At 51.3% G+C, this 25873-nt stretch overlaps 1 protein-coding gene across 18 annotated transcripts in view; it reads right to left on the bottom strand.

The window, feature by feature from the left end:
- Jakmip1 (janus kinase and microtubule interacting protein 1) overlaps positions 1 to 25873 on the bottom strand; it is a 120533-nt gene that overhangs the window by 10408 nt on the left and 84252 nt on the right. For 8 of the 18 annotated variants that reach the window (NM_001401059.1, NM_001401057.1, XM_039091951.2 and 5 more), the window contains 10 exons: positions 18643 to 18771; positions 17173 to 17301; positions 15128 to 15211; positions 13937 to 13999; positions 12361 to 12459; positions 9864 to 9965; positions 9282 to 9335; positions 8685 to 8750; positions 3270 to 3338; positions 1916 to 2005 (listed from right to left, as the gene is read on the bottom strand). In NM_001401059.1, coding sequence (NP_001387988.1) covers positions 1916 to 2005; positions 3270 to 3338; positions 8685 to 8750; positions 9282 to 9335; positions 9864 to 9965; positions 12361 to 12459; positions 13937 to 13999; positions 15128 to 15211; positions 17173 to 17301; positions 18643 to 18771 — 885 coding nt within the window. Of the gene's footprint in view, positions 1 to 1915; positions 2006 to 3269; positions 3339 to 8684; positions 8751 to 9281; positions 9336 to 9863; positions 9966 to 12050; positions 12460 to 13936; positions 14000 to 15127; positions 15212 to 17172; positions 17302 to 18642; positions 18772 to 25873 lie in introns of those variants that run through there. The other 10 variants (NM_001401058.1, NM_001401060.1, XM_063273146.1 and 7 more) reach the window with 6 other exon arrangements.

A 25873-nucleotide genomic window follows, 5' to 3' on the forward strand; every position in this document is an offset into this window, starting at 1 on the left:
ACAAGGGAGAATGGCTCTTGGTGCCAGGGATTTGTGGCTCTGAGGGAAGCCCAGACTCTTTTGTGAACCCCACAGGGTTTCAGGAGGCTTTAACACTCTCCCCATTTGCTCAAACGCATCTGGCCACAGCTCACTGCCTCATCTCTCTGTTCTTTAGGACCACCTCCGTCCCTACCTATAAGAAAACCTGTAGCAGCTGAAAGAGTCAGATGCAGATACTTACACCCAACCAATGGACAGAAGCTGCTGACCCCTGTGGTTGAATTGGAGGAAAGCTGGAAGAAGCTGAGGAGAAGGGGAGACCCCATAGAAAGACCCGCAGTCTCAACTAACCTGGACCCCCGAGATCTCTCAGACACTGAGCCACCAACCAGGCAGCATATGGCAGCTGATATGAGGCCCCAGACGCATATACAGTAGAGGACTCCTGGTCTGGCCTCAGTGAAAGACAATGCACCTAACCCTCAAGAGACTTGAGGGCCAAGGGAGTGGGGAGGCCTGGTAAGGTGGGAATGGAGACAACCTCTTGGAGACAGAAGAGGAGGAATGGGATGAGGAACAATCAGAGGGTGGACCAGGAGGGGGACGGTAAAAACAGATTAAATAACAATAACAAGAAGGGGAAGGGGAAGGGGAAGGGGGAGGAGGAGGGAGGAGGAGGAAGAAGAAGAAAGAAGGAGGAGGAGGGAGGAAGAGGAGAAGAAGAAGGAAGAAGGAGGAGAAGAAAGAAAGAAAGAAAGAAAGAAAGAAAGAAAGAAAGGAAGGAAGGAAGGAAGGAAGGAAGGAAGGAAGGAAGAAACCCTGCTTTGGGATTTTCCTTTGGAGACAGGTCTGGAATTCACTGCATGGGGAAGGATGGTACTGAACTTCTAATCCTGTGTCCTAGGGTTGTAGGCAGGTGCCACCATGCCCAGGAGTTAAACCGGCTTCAATGCATGCTAGGCAAGCACTCTACTGGCAAAGCTATATCACCAGCCTCTTTGCCATGTTAAGAATAAACATTTATGAAGCAACGAGAATAGACAAAAGCCTTTTCTCATTCAGCTCAAACATCTGCTAGTTTGGTATGGGTCAAAAAAAAAAACCTATCAAGATCAACAACTTTTTAAAAACCACGATTCATCTTCTAGAACCAGGCAAGGCCTCAAGCGGAGGGACTGGAACACCAAACCAGCCACAAAAACTTTGACCTACAGTCTGTCCTGCCTGCCTGTGGTGGGACAGGAACCTAGCAGAATTGTCCTTAAAGAGACCAGAGAAACTTCATCAAGCAACTGATGGGAGCAGCTGCAGAGACCCACGGCCAAACACCAGACAAGCCCGGAATCCTGCAGAGGAGGGGAGGAAAGACTGGAGGAACCAGAGGGGTCATGGGCACCCAGGAGAACATGGCCCCCAGAATCAACTGACTAGGACTCTTGGGGCTGGCAGAGATCAGGGAGCCTGAATAGGTCAGCACTGTGTCCTCTGCATATGGCTGAGTAGCCTAATGCTCTAGTGGGAATCCTAACAGTGGGAGCAGGGATGTCCTCTTGCCCATTTGTAGGACATTTTTCCTCCTACTGGGTTGCCTTGTCTGGCCTTGATGGGTGGTATTATTGTAGCTTGGTATTCTATATTAGTTCGAAGTCCCTGGGAGCTCTTTTCTTTTCTGAGGGGAGGCAGAAGGTGTGTGGATCTTGGGGAGAAGGGAGATGGGGGAAGTGTCAGGAGGAAGGGAGGGAAATTGTGGTCAGAATGTATATATGAAAAAAGAGTATAAATAAAAAGTTTAAAAAAGAAACCAAAGCCCATTTGGAACACCCAACCACTTGCTGGCCACTCTAGTCATGTGTGCGCAGGGAACCTGGTGTGCTCCCTGCAGGAAGCAGCAGCCTCGAAGGCTGGGAGAAGAAAGCCAAAGTGTCAAACCCACTTCCGGTCCTACCAGGTAGGCCTGGTCGAGGGCTTCTTTCCTGTAGTCCAGTTCCTGCTCCAGGTATCCTTTCTGCCTGCTGAACTGGTCCTAGAACAGATAGGCCACCATTAAGATTGACTAACAAGGGGTTGGGGATTTAGCTCAGTGGTAGAGCGCTTGCCTAGCAATCACAAGGCCCAGGGTTCGATCCCCAGCTCCAAAAAAAGAAAAGAAAAAAAAAAAAAGATTGACTAACAAGTCAACACAAGGAGGAATCTACCCACTAGAGACTCAGTGCTGGAGGAAAAGGGGTACCTTGACTGTTGACTGACCTGTGTGAAGCCTCTAAAGAGCCCTCACTGCCCTGGACTGCCCAGGCTGTCCATGAGAACCCAGATCAGGACTACCATCTCTCTGGCTCCTCTCCTCTTTGTGTCTAGTATCAAGGAAGGGACCTCCTATGCAGCCTTGCTCCCCAGTCTATATGCCTGGAGTCCCCAGTACCTGTGCCATGGCCTGGACCTCTCAAGGATGTTTCAATAGTTCTCAGGTACAGCCCATTCCCTGCCCAGGCTGTGCCTCCCACCTCCTATGGATCCCACTGCTAAACACTCCCCGAAGCTATCTGGTTCCCTTTACACAGGCCTCGTCTGTGCAAACTGCATACCCCATTCTATACCCAGGAGGCCTTAGAGCCCAAACTCATGTTGCAGCCCCTGTATCTTATAGACGAGGAAAAAGAAGACCAAAGAGGACCAGTGCCTTGTCCGTGGTGCCATTGATGACAGGGGTAACTAGAAACCCAAGTTCCTAAGGCCTCTCCAGGGCTCTCCTGCCTCTACAACGCTGCTTTGACTCCATGTGACAGCCCCCTTCTTCAATGAGTTCTTGGAATACAAACTGGTTTTGGATGGCTTCAGACTCAGGTCTGAAAGAGCTTCTCTGGTCTCTCTGAGCTGAGGACATCTGTCCCCTCCACCCTCAAACAGGGCAGCTCAAGAGCATAACTCATGATCACAATCCACCAAGTCTGCATCAAATCACCCAGTGCACAACCATGGAAGACCAACTCCGGGTTCCCAAGCTATTGTGCAAAAACCTCTAGACATGTGTGCATCTGCAGAGCCCCTCAGACAAGGGCCCATGTCGTGTCATGCTGCATCTCTAATGTTCTCAAGATTCACTCAAGTAACCATGTGAGTCCAAGATGGGGCACAGGGTCAGAAACAAGTGTTCAAATAAAAACTGCGTGATTGGAAAAGGAAAAGAAAGGGGATGGCTCAAAGGAACCTTGAGAGGTGAAGGACTATGATGATGCCAAACCTCCCACAAAGCCAAATCCCAGCCCTGCCCCAGCTGCTGGAATCTTTACCTTCTCCTTCTCCAGGTCCATCATCTTCTGCGTGAGGGCTGCCTCCGTTCCCTCTATCTGCTTCAGCCACTAGAAAACAGCAGGGCAGGAGGACATAGGCAAGTGAGTGGGGCCACCAGGGGTTGGAGGGACTGAGCCTCTCCACATGTACAGGTATTTGCTCAGGATGAGGGACAATGCACACTCTCAGAGCTTCGTGTGTACGTGGCTATGGCTGTGTCTGCACCATCAGGCCTGTGTTTAAAGGGGTCCCTGGAAGCACGGATCTAGTTCATGAGTGGACAGGAGCTGGGAAGCCTGTGTGTCATCCGTGTGACCTCAGAGGAAAGCAGCAGGCCTACCAGTTTACAGGTGAAGATGTAATGGCTGCATTAAGTCGTGTGTCCAAAGTCACACAGCTGGGGACTGGGAACCTAACACCCAGTCTAACAAGCCATTCCCACAATACTTCCAAGGTGTGCTATGAGAGCAAGATGCAGAAAGGAGGTGGTTGCATGCATGTGGGCTGGGGATACATGGGCATGAGAGTGGGCAAGAGCCATGAGGACCCTCAGACCCTCAGACGTGCCAGTGACCACATGAGGCTGCAGTACATCCCTCTTATGTCTAGCCAGGTGTTGGGAGTGTGTCCCTATCACTAGGTGAACTTTGGGGATGGGTGTGGGTGTCAAAGGCACCCAGGAGTATTCAGGTTTGACACTGATTTGACACTGAGTGTGAATTCTGACTGACCTTCTAGCCGTGAAGCCCTATAGTCTGGCCTGGTGACCCCTAGGCTCTTTCTAGACTATGAGGATTCCCATAGTTTCTCTGAAGTCACTGGTCTATTCCTCCTCTGGCTCCATCTCTGAGGTCCCACCTAACACCATGAACTCTTGCTGCCCTAGAGCCTGGCCTCTGCCCTTCACTCTGTCTCAGCCCAGTCCAGACATTCCTTGCTGTGACTTATGCTCTCTTCCTGCTTTTCAAGCCTGCCACCCTCTGTCTCCATGGTAACCATCCATACCAGAGCCCCACCCAGCACCTAGTTCATGCCTAACCCTACCAGGGCCCCCAAACCCTCCCTGGATCCCTTAGGGAGATTTTATGACCCCGTTCAGATCTCCACTCCTAACTCCTAACAACAGGGACAAGGCCAACACAGCACTATCCCCCTGAGGATTTCTGTGGTCACTCAAAGGGCTGTTCTGCCACCACGAAATCCAAGCCTGGTCAGACGTGGTGGCACACAGCTTTAATCCCAGCCCTCAGAAGGCAGAGGCAGACAGATCTCTGTGAGTTCTAGGCCAGCCAGGACTGCACAGTGAACCCCAGTCACCACCATCTCCCCTAAAACAAAAAAAGCCACCTGCATCGTGGTTGTCTGAAAATTCACTTGACTCCTCAGACAGAATGATCTATCTTTCACCTCAGGGCCTTTGTACATGCTCCTCAGCCTTTACCAAGCTAACATTTACCCAGATCTTCAATCTCAAGCTAGCTCTCTCTACCTTCTCCCCTAAGAAACCCACACTGCTTCTGAGGCCATAAGGTCATCTTTTCCTGGTGCTCATGTCAGGACACCATTACTCACTTAGACTTCCTCCAGCCACCCATGGTGGGAACATATCTGCCTGTGTTGCTATTCTTTCAGGGCAGAGTCAACCACACAGTGGGTGACAAAGAAATTGCTGTGGAGTGGAGGAGGTCTGACATGGATATAGGTGGACTCCACAGGGGTTGGAGAGGTATGAAAGACATGATCAGATCCCTCCCACAACATAAAGGTCAGCTTGGCCCTGAGCAGCCCCAGGGGCAAGCAGTAGACACGTGCCGAGCTAGCCCCACCTCACACAGCTTGTGTAATAGCTTCTTGTGAAAAGGACAAATATTTCTGATGAGGAGTTTGGAACACTGTGCTTTTTTATAGTCCTTTTTAAACTTTGTTTATCTTTATGTGCATTGGTGTTTTGCCTGCATGTATGTGTGACAGTATCAGTTAGATCTTGGCGTTATAGACAGTTGTAAGATGTCATTCGGGTGCTGGGATTTGAACCTGAGTCCTCTGAAAGAACCATCAGTGCTTTTAACTGATGAACCATCTCTCCAGCTCTGAACACTGTACTTTTTTTCATAGTTTGATGTTAGCTTGAAATAAATTTTCAAAGGGGAGAGGTTTTCCAGTCTTAAAATCCCTCAACACCTTTTTCAGGACCACGGACAGAAACGGAGCAGGCTGGGTCCTGGGCAGCTGACTGGGGTTCCTGTCCCCTGACCTCATATTCACCTGGGGAGACTGCTCCTATTCACAGCACGCACCCCCAGGAGGGAAGAGAATGGGCTGGACAGGAAGCAGGGGACCTGGCCACTGTGGATGCTCCAGAAACTGGGTATCTTTGTTTTTGGGGGTTTTTTTGTTTGTTTTGCTTTGTTTTGTTTTTGTTTTGAAGTATTTTTCATCTTCCTGAGCTCTGTGCCTACTTCTCAAAGGGTTCTGAACTTGAGGGAGAAGAGGCATATCTGGCTGGGAACCGCAGATGGGCCACAGCCCCTTCCCATCTCAAATTTGAGCCTCTCTCTGTAGGCTCAAACTTGGGCTAAGGTGAAGTTTGGTGTAGCTGCTGGCCTTGTGTTCAGTTAACAGAGGAGGCCTGATGGGTCTTGTCTGCAGCCCAGAGCCTGAGAAAACATCTGAGAGGACAGGAGAAAGGCACACACAGGGGACAAGAGGCAGGGTGCTGGTTGACTGATGTGAGACCATTATATATGGACCACCTGAGCAGACTGGGATGCAGTCTGTCTAAATACCAAGAAATGCCTTAGTGCTGCTAAGAGAGGGCTTGGCTGGGGCTCCTTAGTGTATCAAGTGGTAGTTTTGTTTTTAAGTGAGGCGTGTTGGGGGGGGAGAGATTCCTAGTGCTCAACCAGGTTCTCTGACATCTGTACTGCTGGCACTGGTGTCCAACTATCCTCTATAGCCACTCGTCTCTGTACTATCCCTGCTTGAGCACTAAGATGCCCATCTCTCAGGGAACCTCCAACTACAAGCTAGAAAAGACTATATTGGTTACCAGGCTAATCCAGCCAGCATCCTCAGGGGTCCCATGACCCAGCTCCCAGCATGCTCAGGCCCCTATCCGTGAACATTTTCTCCAAGCAAGGAGAGGATTAAAAACAGCATCCATACCGGCTTCACTTTAGTTCACAGACAAATGGCTGAAGCAGTGTCGGGCAGAGCCAAGTTGAGGGGAACCTAGCTGAAAGCTGGTCTCCAGACTGCTGCTTCCACACTGCACCCAGAGTTCTGCCCATAGATATTAGCCATAGACCCCCTGCTTTCTCCTGCTCTCATGGGGCATCGGGATCCGGCAGTCAAACAGCCAGGATCTCCCTCTAGTATTTATAACACAAAGTGAAATGCCAGGCAGGCCGGTGTGGTGGGGTGATGGTGCCCAGAAAAAAATATGGGTGCCAGCTAGCAGGAAGTTGGCAAAGGTGAGCAGAGTATAAGCCAGAGGTGGGCAAGGGGTGGCAAAGCAGAGACTAGCGGATGCCAGACAGGCCTCATTTCTTCCTCTGTGAGAGGACACAAGAGGTTAAAGGGGCCTGGGGGTTCTATGATACTGGACTTGGCATAGCTGATGGGACACGTGTGGCCCTGTGCTGCCTGAAACCTGTTCCCAGTGAGGCCCCCACCTTCCACCATGGCAGCCTTGCCCCAAGGGACACTCCAGGGTCTGGAGAGCCAGCGCTTACCAAGGTCCAAACACTAGCCCACTATGAGCCAGACAGCCCAAGGCAGAGACTGCTCCTCCTCTATTCATCCGACTCTGAGACCCCTGAACAGCAAGTAGTGGACCCAAGAATCAAACTAGGAGAGGTCTCCTTGAAAACAAGGGAGGTTGCAAATGTGGCTTCTTCCTCATTCTCCAGAGACTCACTGGGAACAGAACACTGACAGGCTACATGAGTTATGTATGTTTAGTCAGCATTAGGTGATTCTATAGGGCCCGTGTTATGAAGGGCTGGAACACCACATTCAATTTTGCTGATGACAGCAGCCATATACTGTATCTGCCTACCACTGTGGTGGACACCTGTTTCTCATGGACCTCCAATGAGCCGAGTGTGACTCACTGACCCAACCGTCCGCTGGAGAAAACAAGCACGGCCAGGTAAGAGGCAGAAGCAGAAAGCACTGAGTCCCACGCAAACATCACCCTCCCAACCGTGTGACCTGGGACAAGGCACTATCACAGTGTCTCATCTCAGTGTTTTGTGCCCTTGACTTGGCTGAGGATTGGGGGATGGATATGTGCCTAGGGGAGAAAACTGTATTTTAAATGTCCTGCTGACAACTGTGGAAGGAATTCAGTCTAGATCATCCAAGTTTCATTTCAGAGTTTGACTTGTGTGGAAGGAAAAGATCTACAGGAAAGACTCTACAAAAAGCTTTGTGCATCTCAACTTCTAGTTTACTGCAGGAGGCATGTAAGCCAGCATGTATCCATTTTAGAAAAAAAAGTCAAAATTTAGCATCTTTAATACACAAAGCACACACAGAAAGAACAGTTACAGCAAATACTTATGGATGGATGGATGGATGGATGGATGGATGGATGGATGGATGGACGGACGGCAAATGAATGAATAGAAAACCTTCCAAAGAAATGCAATCACACTTCATGAGGCAAGAGAAATAGCTGAGGCAACACTGGAAATCTCACCATGCTGAGTACCCACTCAAACACAGTATCACTGTGCCCTCACACGGTGCGGTGTCTACCAACTGCCCATGTTTTTTATTAAAGCCACATCGTAAGAGGAAATAGACCATGTGCCAAAAACTTCAGGTTTATGGCTCCAGGCTCTGCCAAAACCCTGGTAAGTGGCTTACTATCTGGCCCGGATTCCTGTCCTAAAATATATGGGTGGGCTCTCCGGTGCATGTAGACATGTAGTGTGAAGCTGTCCCCAGGGAATACCGGTAAAGAGGAAGGGTGGGCATTCCCTGGGCGCTGAGTCACTGGAAGGTGATGAGGTTCTCTGTGGGTATCTGTGACGGAATGACATCGAGGCCATTTGAATATGTCCCCATGAGCCACTTCAAATAGCTTAGCAAGCAGGAGAGAAACACAGCATGTTAACTACTCCAAAAGCGAACGGACGTGGAGGGGCACTGGATGAAAATAAAGCAAACACCACAGGCTGTTTCCTTCCAGAGGGCCGTGTGCACTTCCCCCTGAGTTTCAAGGCTTTCTGTGGTGAGCGTGTGGGGCGCTCCATCTCGAACACGCAAAGACATGCATGTGTACATGCAGACGCAGACTGACCCACACACATGCTCCCAAATAAAGCGACACACCAGTGTACAGTCTCTGCTATGGTGCTGGGTGCGGGGACAGGATGTGAGCACAAGGACACTGCCGGGTCTACCTTTTCACACAGGGCAAGCACAGTTCCCGCTTGGATTACTGCAACCTGCTCTTCATTCCTCAAATTCTACAACACAAAAAGGGGTAAGGGGTTGACACTGGGTTCCAAGTCCACGGCGGACAGTCAGTGCCAAGCCCTTCTGGGGTGCATGCTGGTGATCAGCCCTCAGTCAAGAACCAACTGGGGTCAGCCATCTGAGGTGCATAGCTCCAGTCCCCCTAGGTGGACACAGTTCACAGAGTGGCCCCAACGCTTGGGGAAATAGTGCCTCGTTAAAGACCATCTTTTCAGAAGGCAAAGAAATCATCACCTTTTGACCTCAGCAATCTTGAGTATGGGACCTTCTGTCTATACGTCCCTTAGTCTTTAGGCTGGTTGGTCCCCTGTTCACCGAAGATTGTAAGGCTGTTCTCAGTACAGAACCCCACTCTGACAAATACAGACCCGACCACCCACACGGGGACACGGCCATACAAGAGCCTTCCATTGTACTTCTCAGCTCTCTTAAATCAGAGAAAATTTAAAAACAAAAAAGTCACACAGAACACCCCAATCAAAACAAGGACACAAAACTGGGAACCGATCGCTGATAGTTACCCCGTTATCGCCAAGGATATCTAAGTTCTTCATAAGTTCAGAGATATTCACACCCTGGAAAAGATTTCCAATGTTCATTCTCATGTGAGCTGCACATAACCATCCACACCGACTCTAGAGCCATGGCTCACACGCCTCCTCCTGCTCTGAAGCCACAGTGGGGCCCAGCCTCTGGCTCTGCCGCAGGCAGGTGGGGAAGGCGAAGCTATGGTTCCTATGCTGAGATTCACTCCAGCGCAATCCTGCTTTCTACGCTCATGGGCATCTGAAGACTCTGCATGTGGGGTCTTGTGGGGCACCAGGCCTGTGGCCAACCATAGTCACCATCAACAAAGCCCTTGTTATTGGGCACTGTGCAAAAAAAGAGACCGCCCATTGTGAGATTGAGTTCAGAGTCTTCCTGTCAGTAAGCAGAAGGGTAACACTTGATGATCCTTTCACCCAGCTCTCTGTCTTTCAAAACAGCAGTACAGGCTCTGTCCCTGACCTAATGGCACAATCCCCCTTTACCACCGCGCCAGGCCTCAGTCCGCCCCTGAATGGCAGGTCCATGGGACATACCCCACCCCCCAAGCATGCTACCTTTACTCCTTCCTGGTGACAGAACAGCTGGAGGGCGCTGCTGTTGTTCTCGGGGAAGGTGGTGATTTGGAGGTTAAAGGCTGGCGACCTCCGCTCTCTCTCCTGGGGAAAAGACGTGGTTTAAAGACAGAACTTGACTGTGCTATTCACCACTTGCCATCTTCCCACGTTATCAGCAAAGGAGGAACTACACGGCACACATCTGGACCACACGCTCCTGGTATGGGACGTGTGGTGTCTTGCTGCCCTTTCGGACATTTCACATCTCCTCTACTGCCAGGGAAAAACAGACGATTGAGTCTCACAGGTCTGCCTGTTGCAATCCAAACCCCAGAAGTCACAGAACTCACAGAAGAGGAGGCTTAATCAAAACAATGTCTCAGATTCGACAGAGAACAGAAGCCAGCCACCATGGGGTATATTCTAGGTCAGGTACATTAGTTATCCCAAGTGATGTCCAGGCTACCTCACAAGGCACATACCCATGGAGGCTTGGGATGGCTGAGTCTGAGGTCCCCTGCTAGTGAGTGGCAGAACTGGGCTCACTTCTGACTCTCTTTGCTTTCCATCACAATGGGTGACTCAGCTTGGAGTTTTTAATTTGGTTTTGTTTCTTTGGTCCACACTAACAAGACCCATGATCACCACTGTCCCCCCACCTCAGATATATGATCAGGTGTCCCAAAAGAGACAATCACCAGCCATACACCACACGAGCACTTTATAGAAGGCCTGAGGGAGCCTGGTAGCTTAGAGGAATTATAGCATGTCGGCAGAACAGCACCCTGGTCTCCTGTGCATTTTCTTCATGGAGCTGGCTTTAAGCCCATGACACTAGCAGATGAGTTATGACGGCTTGGCACCCTCTCAAATTCTACATCGGATCAAGCTGCTGGGGGGGGGGGGTGCACTGAAATTACAGTAACAATAACTTACAGACCTAGGACACCTTTATAACCATACCAAGTGACGGGAATTAGTGTGAACCCGGAAAGCACACCTTAACACACTGAGTGAGGCTTGAGGGGAGGGCTGGGGGCTGTTCACAGTGAGTTTCCAGGAAGCCCTCAGCTGGCTCACCTCACTTCGCACTGCTCTAAGAGCCAAGACAGTTACAATCATTCACTTCCCCACACACCTGCCACCAGATGTACTCAATCGGTGGGCTTTCCCCAGAAAATGGGGGGTCGGAGCAGCCTGTGTTTTGTATGAACAAAGTCATAAACCTGCTTTCCAGTGGCTCCGAAGGCCCTTGGAAAGTTCTGGCAAAGAGTGTGGTATCTGGAATTCTCAGTGCAAAGGGGTCATAGCGAAGGACTTGTGGAAGGCATTCTCACAGCAGTGGGGAACGAAGCATGACCTCATGATGGAAAAAGGCTAGAGCTGAGGCACAGTGACAATGGAAGTTGAAAGCCACCCGGCCCATCCTTGCCAAGAGGACAAGGCTCGGGCCACAGAAGGAGGGAAAACGAAACCAGAGAAGCCACAGATGAGAAAGGACGCCCACTTGGATGGAGAGAAGTCACACATGCAAAGGTGTCGGCTGGGGAAGCAGCAGTGTCACAAGAGCCCCGTGGAGGCGCGCCACAAATGCAGACATGTTTAGAATGCTGATGACTTTTAAACGGAAGCAGAATGGGAGGATGAAGGGCCGTGAGAGCAGAGCAATACCGTAACACACCTGACGCAGGGTTGTGACTGGAAGCAACAAATTCCTCAGTGTCCCCTCAGAGTCCTACTCACTGCCCTGTGGCATTCCCAGAGGGACAAGGTTTCTACGGGTGCAGTGTCTGAGAGTTTCCGGTTGCAGTTTGAATCACATATAATTTAAATTCAAATGCCTGCAGTGCCCAGGTCTGTATTTACTGGGCGGAAGGGTTTGAACGGAAGTAGCTGGTAACACCTGTGTAAATACATCCTCCTGCCTGCCTGCCTCCACTTACCTTGCATTTGCTTTGGCAGGCAGAAAATGGGCCCACACTACTGTTAAACACAGCAGGGATCGAGAGCCGGCTGGGGGAGGCAGACCCCCCCGCCCCACTATCTCAGAAGAGGCCTGCTGCATGCAAGATCAAAGGTGTGTTATCCATTGCAACGGTGTTGCTGTCTGGGGCTGCGGAAGGCACACCCAGTGGCTGCATGCAGGATAGTAGTTATGGAAATGAAACACAAATAAAAAAGGCAAAATATTGCAAAAACAACTTATTTTATTAAGTGCAAAACAAGCGGTAGGCAATAAGTCGATTGCTCTGGTACAGGTCCACAGGCGTCGCGAGCATCCTCCCCAGGACATGTTAAGGCAGTGAAGTTACCCCGAACATACAGATCTTTTTAAAAAGACGAAGAGGAAAAGAACGGAGGAAGGAAGGAGAGAAACGGTAACGCGCGTCCCTTCACGCATGCTTGGAAATAGCAGAGAGCTTTACACGAATTTCAGTTTGGGCTCAAAGAGAATGTCTGCTCCATTTGAGAGCTTACAACAGATAGAGTCTCTTACTTCGAGTTCTAGCACTCTGAATTCTAACAGCTCGTTCTGGTCCTTGGCGTCTTGCATTTCACTCTTTAGCTGGTTCTCCTCCATCTCCAGCCTGTAAATCTGGGGCAAAGACACCTTTACGTTAATAGCCTCCGTGGTTGCTCCCCATACCCCGGGGGATCCCACAACTAGAATCCAACATCAGTGGGTAGTCTGAGAGAAACAGGGCAGAGCTGGCCACGGGCCCATCTGCCGGTGAGCCTGGAGTGAGGGGGAGTTGCTGGGCTGGATTTGCCTCCATAGCACCAATCCCAGACCAAGAGACTAAAAACGCCTTATATTTTTGCTGAACAAATGAGTGGTGGGGCCTAAGGCCTAGGGCTACCAAGTCCTTTCCTGATGTCGGTGTAAGGGAAGCAAATGGTTCAGCTCCCAGAGCCCTCCAAGCCCTTTCAAGCCAGGCCCCAGATAAGCTGTGGAAGCCACTACAGGCAGGTACTGTGGGGGCTCAGGTCTCTAACACCCCAAAAAGCTCTTAAGAGAACATTAATTGCCCTGAGAGCACACAGCAGCTTGGAAAGAGCTTAAGGATGCAGGTCAAAACTGCTCTGACCCTCAGTTTCCACCCAAAGAGGGTAGCAGTCGTACCTACAACCTACAGCAGCGAGAAGCCACCAAGACAGTGTATGTAGGAAGAGCTTTGGGGGATAGCTATTCTCTCTCCTCCTATCAGAAAGCCAAAGAAGGGTTATCGTGCAGGTAATCCCAACCTCAGGAGACACCAGGAAACACTGAGTTCCTTGTGTGGCTTGTAGGACTAAAGCAAGAGCCACTAAAGCCCTCCTGACACATAGGGCCCACAAGGTGGCCAAGACCAGCCACCCCTCAATGCCTGAAGGAAGATAGGGTCAGGGCAGGCCACACAGCAGAGCTGGGCCAGATCCAGGCCACCTATCTGGAAGATGGGCCTTGCCAGTTCAGACCCAGTATTTCGGGATGCTGAAGACCCAGGGCCCACCCTAGATTCTCTTCTGCTGGCACGGAATATGCATACTGATCACATAGCTCAAATATACTGGGACTCAGGAAACAGGGAGTAGGAAGGACTGCAGCTAGGCATGGTGGATGGAGGCTCAAACTGCTCTAAAAGGGCTCTGGGATTATGGTGGCACAACTTGGCATCTACTTTAGCAATAACTGAATGGACCCACTGGAGCAAGGGAAAGCTAATCCCAATGCCAAAGCACATTCAGACCAACTCCCTTCAAGCTTCAGGGAGGCCCATGGTGAGAGGGCAAGGCATACAGGCTCCGAAACAGGAACTGACCCAGCTGAGGGGGGTCCAAGGTCCTACCTTGGACTCTGGACTCTGTCTGCCTTGGGTGTCCCCGTAAGGAACAGAACAGCTTCCAAAGCAAAGGGACCTAAAGATGCTGTCCAGGGGACAGACCCTGAGTCTAGTGGGAAAGACTCCTCTCCTGTGAGAACTACTGAGTCATGGGGCCCTGGTCGTTATGATGTACTGAGAGCTTGGGGCAGGTTAGTGGCCTCTGTGGTTCAGTTCATGACCAGGCTGGAGGCTCTGGCCTGAGCATACCTTCTCCAGCAGGTCCTGGTTTGTCCTCATGAGTACCTGCTTCTCCTCTACCCACGCAGCATCCTGCAGGAAACACAGGGTATTTATTCACTGGTTCCACTGTTGACTGAGCCATCAACTCCCAGACATGGACAGCAGCTGAGTGACTTCATCACCCCTCTAAACCTTCACAGTCAGGTAAGAACAACAGGGTCCTTCTAATTGCCCTGAGAGCACATAGCAGCAGAAGGGGCCTCCTAGCCCCACTTGACCTGCCTCACTACTGAAGCTTCAGGGCAACCCCAGGCAAGACCAACAGAACAACCATTTGCAGAGCCCAGCCTGGCACCAATCCACAGATCTCAGAGCAAATCAAACCCTACTATTTAAGCAGCTAAGTTTGGAGGCAGTTTGTTACCACACACACACACATGCACACACACACACACACACACACACACACACACACAGACACACACACACACACACACACACACCTACCTCTTAGACCTCTCCATATTCCCTCAGTCCCTGACTGAGAGCAGGAGCAAGGACCTATAGACACCCATGCCTGTGCCTCAGCCCTTCATAGGCCAATGGGGCCACATGACTGGTTTGGGCCAGTAAGCTATGCTGAGGCAGTGACAGTCACCTCAACCTGTTGACAGGAAGAGTTCTAGGATGGCACCTCCAGTATCGAGTCCCCATGTAGAGTAGATGACCCTCTGCTTACAACAGGCAACAACAAGAAAGGCCTAAGGGCTGCCTACCTTTGCCTGCTCTCCACTTGGCCTGGACTAATTAAATCAGAGAGGGAAGTCCATGAAGATAACCAACTCCTATGGCATAGTCACAGCCTCAGCCTGTTACTATGGACCAAGTGGTCCACAGCACTTCAATTGTACACAGGCAATTAAAATCTTGACAAAAAACAGCAGTTTTCTTCAGGCTCTGGCTCTAGTCAAAAGAGCTTCTAGTCATGTCTCTGCTCTAAGAGTTGCCTTCTGTTCCCCTGAATTTGGCAACCAAGGAAAACCAGGCAAGCTTTCAGGGCACGCTCTGACTGTGGCAACACATTCTTGCCTGGGGTCACAGTGATTCCTCCATGGAACCTCACCCTTGCCCTCGGCACACCAAAGACACCATCGGACCCCAGGGACACCATGGGGACAGAACCATGAGGATCACAGAGTGCATGACCTTCCTGCTTACCTGTCCCTTCTCAACCAGCAGCTTCTCTAAGTCCTCAATTTTGGCCTGGCATCTCAGCAGGTCAGCCTGAAGTTGCTCCCGAGTCTGGAAGGAAGGAAAAAAGACCAGGAAGTGAGCAAGTCACTGGCAGAGGTGACACAGAGGTAAGGAATCAGGCTGCCAACCCGAGGGTATGTGCGCACCCCAAGAATTTGGGGGTAGGAGGGTCCTGTTACTTGAATGCCCACATCACAACTACTCGAAGCCTTTGAAGTCCATCTGCAGCCCCATCATAAGCAAGAACTAAGAGGTCAGGGGAGGTGATGGCTCTAACTCTCCCAGCAAAAGACAATCAAAGGGCAGCCTGGAAGAGGAGTCACCCTCTTCTGGGATGAACTAGCCCAAACTGGATGCCTCAGGGCCTCAAAGCCAGCTCTGACAAGTGCTTTCTCATTCAGCATCATCCGGCTGCTGACAGCCGTGCTTGGTGGTCTAATGGAGCTCTCTGTCACCCACAGCAAAGGCCCAAACCTAATGCCTCATAAACCAGGCAAGTCATGTACATCAGGGAAGCCATTGACCAGCTGACCATACAGCAAGAAGCTAGGCCTGGAGGCATAGCTACTTGGCTACAGCCACACACTGACAGGGAATGGGAAGACACAGATGTGACCTGCTTCCCAGAAGTCAAGAATCCAAGCTAGGTGTGTTGTCAGAGGCCTGAAATCTTGGCTCCCAGGAGGTGCATCGGGAATTCAAGGTCATCTGGAAAGTGGGGAAATCTATCTCTTTCCCTTCTCTTTTTAAGTTATGAAACAAGGCCTCACGCTATAGCCCAGGCTAGCCTAGAACTCACTATGTGGCCCCAGCTGGCCTCCAAGTCATGGCAATCCTCCTGCTATAGCCTCCAAGTGCTGGGATTACATGTATATGCCCATGCCCTACCATGCATTTCACGGTGAAATCTCCACTAACTAGCCAAGTGGGTGATGTTAAATTAAAAACACATAACCTACACATTTGCCTGCTGTGGCTCAGAAAAGAAAGACTGATCTTTTATGGTAGCAGAAATGGCTATACCCCCCCCCGGGGGATCTTGTTCCCTGTGTGTCTGCTCCTGTCCAACCCCTGAAATGTTACCACCCTGATCCTTGAGTGCCAAGTTCATTTTGGAGATGGTTGCTCCTGCCTATGCCTTTCATCTTCCCGAGACCTACAAACCAAGGTGTTATGTAGGCTTTAGGACCCCCAAGCCCTAATGCATGGGGTTCCCGGGTCTGCTTCCAGAGCATTCTGAGCCACAGTGGCATGGTCCCAGCTTCCAGATATGTTGGGGACCATCAGGCAAGCTGCTACTTTCTGGAGCTATTCCTTCTTCAGGACATAGGATTGATTCGTCCTAGCTCATAGGACTATGGGAGTGAGACAGAGGACATGGGACAGCACTAAACCAGTATGGACTCTCTGGTGTCTCCAGCACTCCCAGAGGGACATGACATGCTAATACCATAGACTTCAAGGTGGGAGAGGGTCATTGGGAGGAAGTTTCCAGAAAAGTTCATCCCAATACCAGGATGTATTCCCTGAACCTGTAGTGCCTGTGCTTTGGGTGCTCTAAGAACCCCTGGAAGTGTTTCTTGAAGACACTGGGGGGAGGGGGAGCGGGAGGGATTCAGGTCTACAGGGAGGATAGGTCTGAAGCCTGAAAAGCTGCCTGAGTCTGTAATTTTTTCACTTCCTTACATCCCATTCTATTTCAATTTATTGTATGTGCGTGTGTTTGCCTATGTGGAGGTCATAGGACGACTTGCAAGAATCAGTTCTTTTGCTACCACCACGTGGGCTCGGCAGACGGAACTAAGGTCATCAGGCTTCGCAGCAAGTCCCTCGGCTGTTTGGTCATCTGCCTGCCCCCACCCCTTCAACCCTGTATGTCTTCTCGCCTGCAAACAGATGGTAGGCGGAAAGTGGAGGGTATAGTGTCCACCTCCATCAGTTATAAGATTCCAGGTCCCCTCCTGGTTCCCAGTCTCTGTCCCTCCCCACCAATGATGGGACACACTTACCCGAGCCTCCCTCTCAGCATCCAGCGTCCCCCCAACCTGCTCCTGAAGCAGGGCATAAGCCCTCTGCAGAGCCTGGTACTCCCTGGTCAGCTGGCAGAACCTCAGGTCAGCCTCTTCTCTGGTTGTGGTCTGAACCAAACAATAACAAGGCAGACAAACAAGTCAATCCATGACTTGATGAGGCTTCAAGGGACAGAGTCAAAACATGAGCAAACGCCCACATCTCTCCAGCGTGTCTACAAATGCCTAGTGAGCTTGTCGTGCCAGGAAGTAACAGGAAGGACTGGTAGTGAAGGCCTGGTAGTGAAGGCTGCTGGGAGGAAATGCCTTTCCCACTTCAGCACCCCACCCTGAGCACTCACAGACCTCCTGGGGACCAGCCTGACTCCACAGGTAAAGGTTCACTCTGAGAAGGTGTCCCTCTGACCACAGGTCTGGGAGTTTCTGCTCTCCAGGCAGACGCTGGCTGGTATGTGACTGGTGAGCACCTGTGTGTGAAAGCCCTCGTGTGGTCATGAGAGGATAGTGCAGGGTGACTAATGCAGCAAGTCACTGTTGCAGGCATCATGGCAAGTTTGTAAAAATCTCAGATAATGTTGGACCAAATTTTAGCCGGATACTTAGACAGGACGTGGCACTTGTGGCATTTCCCACATGGTGGGTCCCTCCGGAAGCACCCGAATTTAAGGTCAGTGGGCTGACTTGGAGGAAGGGTCCATCTTCCTGAGGGTCCTGATGCCATTCAAGAAGGCGCTCCATAGTAAAGTCTGAATGGACCCCAACCATGGGACCGTGAGAGGTGGCTGCTCAAAGAGCAAGGACAAGAAGACTCAGGATGGGCAATTCCTAGGCTCCTCCAGGAAGCTGCACGGAGCTTCCCAACAGGGCACATGGGACACCAGAAAGCTCCACCAGTCCCTGCCACAACCAGAGCCAGTGCACCCTTTCTCATTCAGGCTCAAGAGACAGCCGCTGAGGGGTGCATGGAGGACAGACAGAGGAAGCCTGGTGTGGGCTGCAGCAAAGGGGAAAGTCTATATAAAGAATGCCTTGAATGTAGGAAAGTCACCAATTGTGACCACTTCTGTCACCGATGTGTGGGGGATAAGAAACAAGACATGTGGGGTTGGGGATTTAGCTCAGTGGTAGAGCGCTTGCCTAGGAAGCGCAAGGCCCTGGGTTCGGTCCCCAGCTCCGAAAAAAAGAACCAAAAAAAAAAAGAAAAAGAAACAAGACATGTAATTACCTGTAATAGTAAGTACCAGGGTCAGCATCTGGGTGCTTCCCTAGCAGCCTTAAGTCTCATAGGAGCTCAGCTCTGAGGAAGATGCTCACTGGGTGCCCTCTAGGCAGCAAGGACCAGCTTTCCTTGCTCTGAGGCCCTGTGGCATGGCAGGATTGACCACCAGAGAGGGAGCGGCCCTGGCCAAGAGGAAGGTGTGAAGTCCCTAGCATATGCAGTTTGCTTACCTCATCTAAGTCCTCTTCAGGCGTGGCTGGGGTCCGGTCTGTCCTGTCTGTGTTGTAGGACGTCTCTGACAATGTTTCAGAGTCCACAGACTCCTCATCAAATCCAAAAAATGTCTCCACAACATGCTTCTGTGAGAGGCAACGAGCATGACGTCAGGAAGACAGCAGCTGCCTATCCATGGCCAGCCCAGCGCACTGGGGGCTGAGGCAGGGCGGACAGAGCTGTGGCCCCCATCTACGGCTGGCTCAGGACGGGGGGCGAGCCACTAAGGCAGCTGAAGATGTAGCTAGCTTAACAACGCTGACCAGGTGGGAGGAGGGGTCATAGGCAGAGAGGGCTATGCAACTCCTGAGTTGGCCCTAAATGCAAGGTCCTCTGAGCCCTAGGTCCCTCCTGGCCATGGATGAGCTGCCACCCTTGCAGCAGAAGAGGGGACCTCACTCACTGTGTGCTTAGTCAAGTCCCAGCACCCAGAGCATTGTACAAGCTGAGTGAGATGTCTGATCCCACAGAAGGAGCTGAAACATGGGATGCCAGGAAGAGGACATGGGAGACCCAGAATTCTGACCCCAGGGCTAGGCTAGAGAAGCAGCTTCGACTCTGCCTAAGAGGCGATTTTCTTGGCTTTGGATGACAATGCATTCAGATCACTGACATAATTAGAAAGAATCACATTAAGGGCCCTGTATTCAGAGCCTTGGACAGTTACTATGCCATTTGCTGACTACCTGAGACTCTGGCCACACCTCTCTCACTCCAAACTGTACAGGATGTGGGGCTCTGCTCATTCATTTGTTCAATCATTCATTCACTCTTTCAGTAACCACGGGCTGAGCAGCTTCAGTGATCCAGACAAGGGTCAGCCTGGAGACATGAGTAGGGGTAGCTGCTAGGGAGCACAAGCCCCAGAGGCTGCCTCCATCAACCCCCATCTCCACATGCACCCCTCTTTCAGGCTCCAGGCACACTGCCCTTTGTTCTCTTCCTAAACACCCCCCTTTGAGAGAATTCCTTGCCTTCACACTCAAGGTGCTTTCCATGACTGAGAGAATAGTAGCCTCATTGCAGTGATCAGCCCTGGCCTCCCAGGAATTCCCAGAGTCGCACACCTCTCCTCAACCCGCAGATGAGGCGGGGTGTACCCCACATCCTAGCCACTGTGGCAGCAATCATGCATGTGCAGACAGGAGAACATGGAGGTCACCAGCAAACAACATCATGGGGAAGTTCCTTTGACACTACAGGGAAGGGGCATGGAGGAGCTTCTTGGTCACTTTGTACAGTTAGGGTTTCTACAGAGCCTCTACAAGGCTCCTGCAAGCACTCCCCCACCAGAATGTTCCTCACATGCTTTGGTGTTTGCTCGTGACCTCTTTGAAGGTTCACATGGCCAGCATCTGCTGGGTATCCACCTGCCTCCATGCCCAGGTGAGCTGGCAGGTTAAGACGGTGAATCCAGGTTAGGCTTTCATGCAGTCCAAGTGGCCTTCAGCATCTCCCTCTCCCCTCAGAAAGAAAACCCCACCCCTGCAGGCATTGGAGACTCCAGGAAGCAGTGGAGTCTACACCAGCAGCTCTCCTCTGCCTCAAGCTCCACACCCCTGTTGCCTTGGGCTGCTGCCTGGCCAACCTTATTTTTCATAAACACTGCTAATTGCCTGGGCTCTGGGGACAGATCTGCATGTTGGCTGTGCTAACTGGTGGCTTGTTGTAGTGACATCTCTGCTCCTCCTCCTCCTACCGAGTGGGCCCCAGGAAGATTCTAAAATGACAAGCTTCCCAAGATCAGGACGTTGTGTTGGGCTATGACCATCCGGTGTTAGCATTCTGGAAGTTTCTGGGGCCGGTCAATGGCCTAGGCTAATCTGCTCTTGAAGAGCAGGGTGACTTCCAATGAAGTGTTCAATGACAGAGCCTAATCACAAGGTTTCAACTGCTCAAGTTCCCAACTGAACAGGCCAGGGTCAGGCCCAGGTAGAGCCTCACAGTAGACCTGGCCCTAGACTGGTGCTTCAGGAAGCCATGGTATACCAGGGAAAGCCAGAAAAATACTTAAAGGGAGGAAGTCAGCACAAACCTATGGTCTCAGTGAAATCCCGCCATAGTGGAAGGGGATCCATCCCTGGAGAGGCTTCTTTCTGGTTCATTTTCTTTTTTAAATAATGCCTCATGCCGTCCAGGCTTGCTTTAAAGTCTGTCCCTCGTGCCCCCACCTCGAAAATGGCAGGATTAGAGGTGTGTGTGCCTGCATGCCAGCTCCTTTGTCTAGGAGATGAGGTGACAGAGAGGCTGACAGAGCCAGCCCACCCAACACAGCCTCACTAACAACACAAAACAGAAAAGCCACCTTGGAGTTTAAAGTGAACACAATGCATGACCTTGTCTCCTTGAAGAGCTAGAAACTTATTTTGGCTGCTTCCTCGATACCCTGAGGTAGCCCACACTTACTTCCCAAGAGTGGGGGAAGGCTACCAGGAGATGTCCCCTGCCTGCTGCCAAGTGCCCTGTGTCCCTTAATTCTAAACTTCCTGAATGTTTACCTCATGAAAGTCTTGAACAGCAAAGTTCCCACTATCTGTAGGTACCAAGTGCGCTGACTGGGAAAAGGGCTTGCCCCTCTAGACACTCACCCTCCTTATAACAGGTCCACCTAGCCAGTGTCATTGAAATCCAAAGTTCAAAATGTAGTTTGAGGGCTGAGGATGTACTTCAGCTGGTAGATCTCCAGCGCAGTGTGCACCAAGTGTGGCATGCATGGCTGTGGGGTGCTGTGCTGACAGCTGTGAGTCACTGGACACACAGGGCATGACGGAGGTAGAGACAGGATGGGCAGAAATCCAAGGTCAAAGGTCATCCTCAGATACATGGTTAAGTCTGAAGCTGCCTCGAGCTACAGGAGACTTTGTGCATGAGCACGTATGTATATAATTGTAATTTTCACCAACATGCTTTTAGAGCAAATGTTTCTTCTCCATATACACACAAGCTCATGCTTGACACACAGGAGAGGATACACACACACACACACACACACACACACACACACACACACACCTCTCCAATGGACTCAGCATACCACACACACATAGACTAACCTCTCCACTGGATTCTCTCATTTTCTCATTCATATTCTCTCTCTCCCTCTCTCCCTCTTTCCCTCTCCCCCACCTCTCTTTCTCACACACACACACACACACACACACACACACACACACACCCCTCTCCACTGGACTCAGCACTCATACACACACACACATACACACACACACATACACACACACACACACATACACCTCTCCACTGGACTCAGCACTCATACACACACACACACATACACACACACACATACACACACACATACACACACATACACACACACACACACACACACACACACCTCTCTACTGGACCCAGCATCTCATCCGCTCTTCTCTTCACCTTCCCAGCATCCAGCCAGAATTGCCCAGAAGATCTAGGACCTTCCGATGGCAGCCAGGAACCTCCAAGACAGATCCTCCCATTCCAGGCAGCTGCGTACCTTCATGCTTATAGGTCATCTCCTGGCAGCCAGAGAAGTACAGGCACACGAGGGCGCAGAGGCAGAGGAAGAAGGAGAAGTAGAGCACAAACAGGATGTACTCCATGTTGGGGATGCTGCAGGGACTGCTAGGCTGTGCTGGCTGGACAGGCCATCCCTGGCTTCTCTCTAGCCCCAGAAAAACGCACACCTGCCCCTCACAGCTTCTTGAATAGTGTTGGCGGCAGGAGCTGGAGGACAGGGACGCCCCAAAGGGTGCCCCCTTGGCAACGGCGACAGCACCTTGGACCAGCTCCCAGATGCTGGTGACAGGGCTATCAATGGAGAATAGCCAGTTTCCAGGCCAGCCCCAGGTATTAGTCATAGAGCACAGCTTCTCAACCAGCGTGTCCTCTGAGGACTTCCCTCTAGGACCCAATCTCCCTATACCCAGGACTGTTGTCAACAGTCCCAGGTCCCTGGATAGTTGCAAAGAAAGCCCTTGGGCACAGCGGTAGCAACGGTATCGTGACGAGAGCCTTCTGCTTCAGGGCCAGAGTCACAAAGGATGGGACATCTCTTTGCTCACCTGCCTGGGACAGCTCCACACTAATCCACCACCACCCGTGGGTGGGTGTCCGGGCACTCAGCCCCGTTGTCCCTGAAGTGTGTCTCTCGAAGTTTATTGACCTTGGCTCTCACACAACCTGCAACACTCCACAACGGAGAGTTGGGGAATGCCTGAGCTATAGGGAAGTCAACAGTTCCTCGCCCAGTCAGAAGTCAGGGGCTGGATTTAGGGGTGCAGCCCTTAGAGAAGTACCACTACGACAGCAGAAACATCTGGCCCCTTATCTCTCCCACACAAGGGACAAAGACCAGCCTTGTGTTCAACTTGGGCATAAAAATCTATGACCGCTTCGTCACCGCAGTCACCGTTCTGAACCTCTGGGCTTGCTATGCTGGAAGGTGTGCCTTCCTGACACACAGGACATGATGAAGCCACACAAGCTCCCAGGGCCACAGCTGGCGAAGGACTGACTAGGAATGGGTTCAGTTGCAAACAGTGATAAAAATCACTCTTAGCAAAAGTCACACTGAAAACCAGTAGGATGCCCAAGGCAGGAGGTCACTCCACAGCAGTGTCTGCTCCAGAAGTGCCCAACGTTTCTCTGGCCCCACCCTCCATGAGCAGCAGGGCTAGCTGTGAAGCCTGGTTTAGTTTTGTAGGACTCCTAGGTGTGGTGTCAGAATGGACTCGGGAACAACAAGTCGAAAGGATCTGCCACACATCAGCCATGAACTGCTTACTGCCAGCAGTAAACCAGAGTCCCTAGGGAAGAGGGGACTCAGATGCATGGCCCAGCAGGCTCTACAGCCTTTCTGGGTAGACACCACCACAGGATACTTACTGGCTCAAAGGCTATGCTGTGGATTAGGCGGACCTGAGAATCTGCACTTAGTCCAGTCACAATAACCCAGCTAGCCTCAGCTATTGACCTGACACAGCCTTGGACCTCAACTAAAGAGCAGCCTTGACAGGACTGGCCTGCAGCCATGTCTGAAGAACTGTCTTGATGACTGATGTCTTGGTGACCAGCCCACCATCGACATTGCCATCCTTGAGCAGGTCCTGTACTGTAGAAGGCTGGCCGAGCATGAGCCAGTCACTAACAGTCCCCCATGGTCTCTGCTTCAGTTTCTGCTCAGATTCCTGCCTGGAGTTTCTGTCCTGACCCCCCTCGATGACGAACTATAACCAATGAACTGAAACAAGGCCCTTCCTCCCATAGTCATGGTGTTTACTATACCAATAGAAAGCAAACTAGAACATGCAACAAGGCTACTGTTCAAAGACAAAGAGAGAAGGGAGGAGGCACTATTGATTCAGACACAGAACCAGGGCTCCATTGTGATCTGATCCGCATGTGATTTCCTTCTGAGAACCAGGAAGCAGGTCCTAGGAGTGTACAGCCCTTGCTTGTCTCGGGCCTTAGAGCCTGTGTTGGGGCTGACTCCTCAACGCTCCAGGTCTCAGCTTCTCAGCAACATCTAAGATCCCCATCAACCAAGTGCTCAGAGCTCTGCTAGGGTTCGATTCACATGCCTATGGGACATAGCTATTGACAGCCTGCAGCCCGGTTCTTGCCCCATACTGAGGCCTCCTTGCTGCCATACTCCTACAGAGAAAGGTGCCTAGACTCCAGGACAGGGCCCAGTGAACCACCAACCCCCCTCCCAACCCTTGCATCTCTCACTGGGAACTAATGTTAGCCAGCACTAAGCTAGCAGGAGGCACAGAGAGTCTGCACAGTCTTGCTCCAGAGGGAATCCCACGGCAGAAGAGGGTGCTCCTGGGAAGCCCAGGGTGACATGAAGATAGTCCTTAGGACTCTAGAGACCATTCAAATATGAGAGCCACCAGTGGGGACACTGCCCTGTCTCCACCACCTGCACATCAGGGTGTGCTGTGATGTAGAGGGGGCCCTCCTTCCTAGGGAGTGATGAGCAATCTCACTGTTCACCTGAATGGACTGATATAAACATCCAGGAAAAGTAGTCAAGAGAACCTCCAGAGACTATCAGACTACAGCCATCAGAGGACTTCAGGTTTTGAGCAGCTGGTCAAGAGGTGGTAGAAACTTGGAGGTGGGGCCTGGCTAGAGGAAGTGATCACTGAGGGAGTGTCTCTGGAACTATATCTGCCCTGGTCCCTTCCTATGCCTTCTCTCAGCTTCCTGCACAGCATGTGGGCAGCTTGCACCACATGCTCCTGCTACCAGGATGCTGCGGCTCGCTAGGGGCCCAGAATCAACGGAGTCGGCATGATGGACAGTACCATCAGAGGCTGCAAGCCCACCCAAGCCCTTCCTCCCTTATGCTGTTTCTGGCAGATGTCTGGTCTCCATGGTAACAAGAGTAATTAATACAGGGGTCCTCAGAGTATAGGGGCTTCTCTAGGATCTAGGTGTCAGGAGTCAAGAGCAAGAATGGATCTGTGAGGCTTCTGGAAAATGTTATAACTGTCAGTGAAGTCGTTCGAATGATCTTTGAAGCTGGAGGACCTGGCACAGGGACATGGTCCCCGGATATAAACTGTACAGAGTAAAAGGGGGCCACTTACGGGGAGAGACAACGAAACCTCAGTACTTCAGCCTGTAGGACGAGGCAGGGATGCACCAGGCCTGAAGGGCACCAGTGGGCCATGGATGAGTAAAATCATGCTGAGGCCCAAAGGCCCCATCTCCTGTGCACCCGGTCTGCACAGGGCTGGGAGGAAAAGCAGGATCCTGGGATCAAAGCCAGCCTACGTGAATCTAGAGAAAAAGAGGTGTTGGTGGCCCAGGAAACGGTAAGTGGGAAATCACTTCCCATGGGCTGGGGATGCAGATCAACTGTGGAAGGGCTTACCTAGCAGGTACAAAGGCCTGGGTTCAGTCTCCAGCACTCCGTAAGACTGGGCTTGGTGGAGCACACCAGTAACCCTGCCACTCAGGAAGTGGGGCCAGAGGATCCTCAACTACACAGAGGTCAAAGCCAACTTGGGCTATAAGCAATCCCACCTTTACAAAAACAAAATCCATAAAAGTTTCCCAAGCCCATCTTCTAGGGCTCTCACTAACATACCCCCACACACCCCTGCTTCTCTGATGTAGGCAATGTCCTGCAAATGCATTTCTCAGGAGACGCTGTGCACCTAGTCAGTCAGCCAT

Source organism: Rattus norvegicus, chromosome 14 (genome assembly GCF_036323735.1).
Source record: "Rattus norvegicus strain BN/NHsdMcwi chromosome 14, GRCr8, whole genome shotgun sequence".
NCBI classification, from domain to species: domain Eukaryota; kingdom Metazoa; phylum Chordata; class Mammalia; order Rodentia; family Muridae; genus Rattus; species Rattus norvegicus.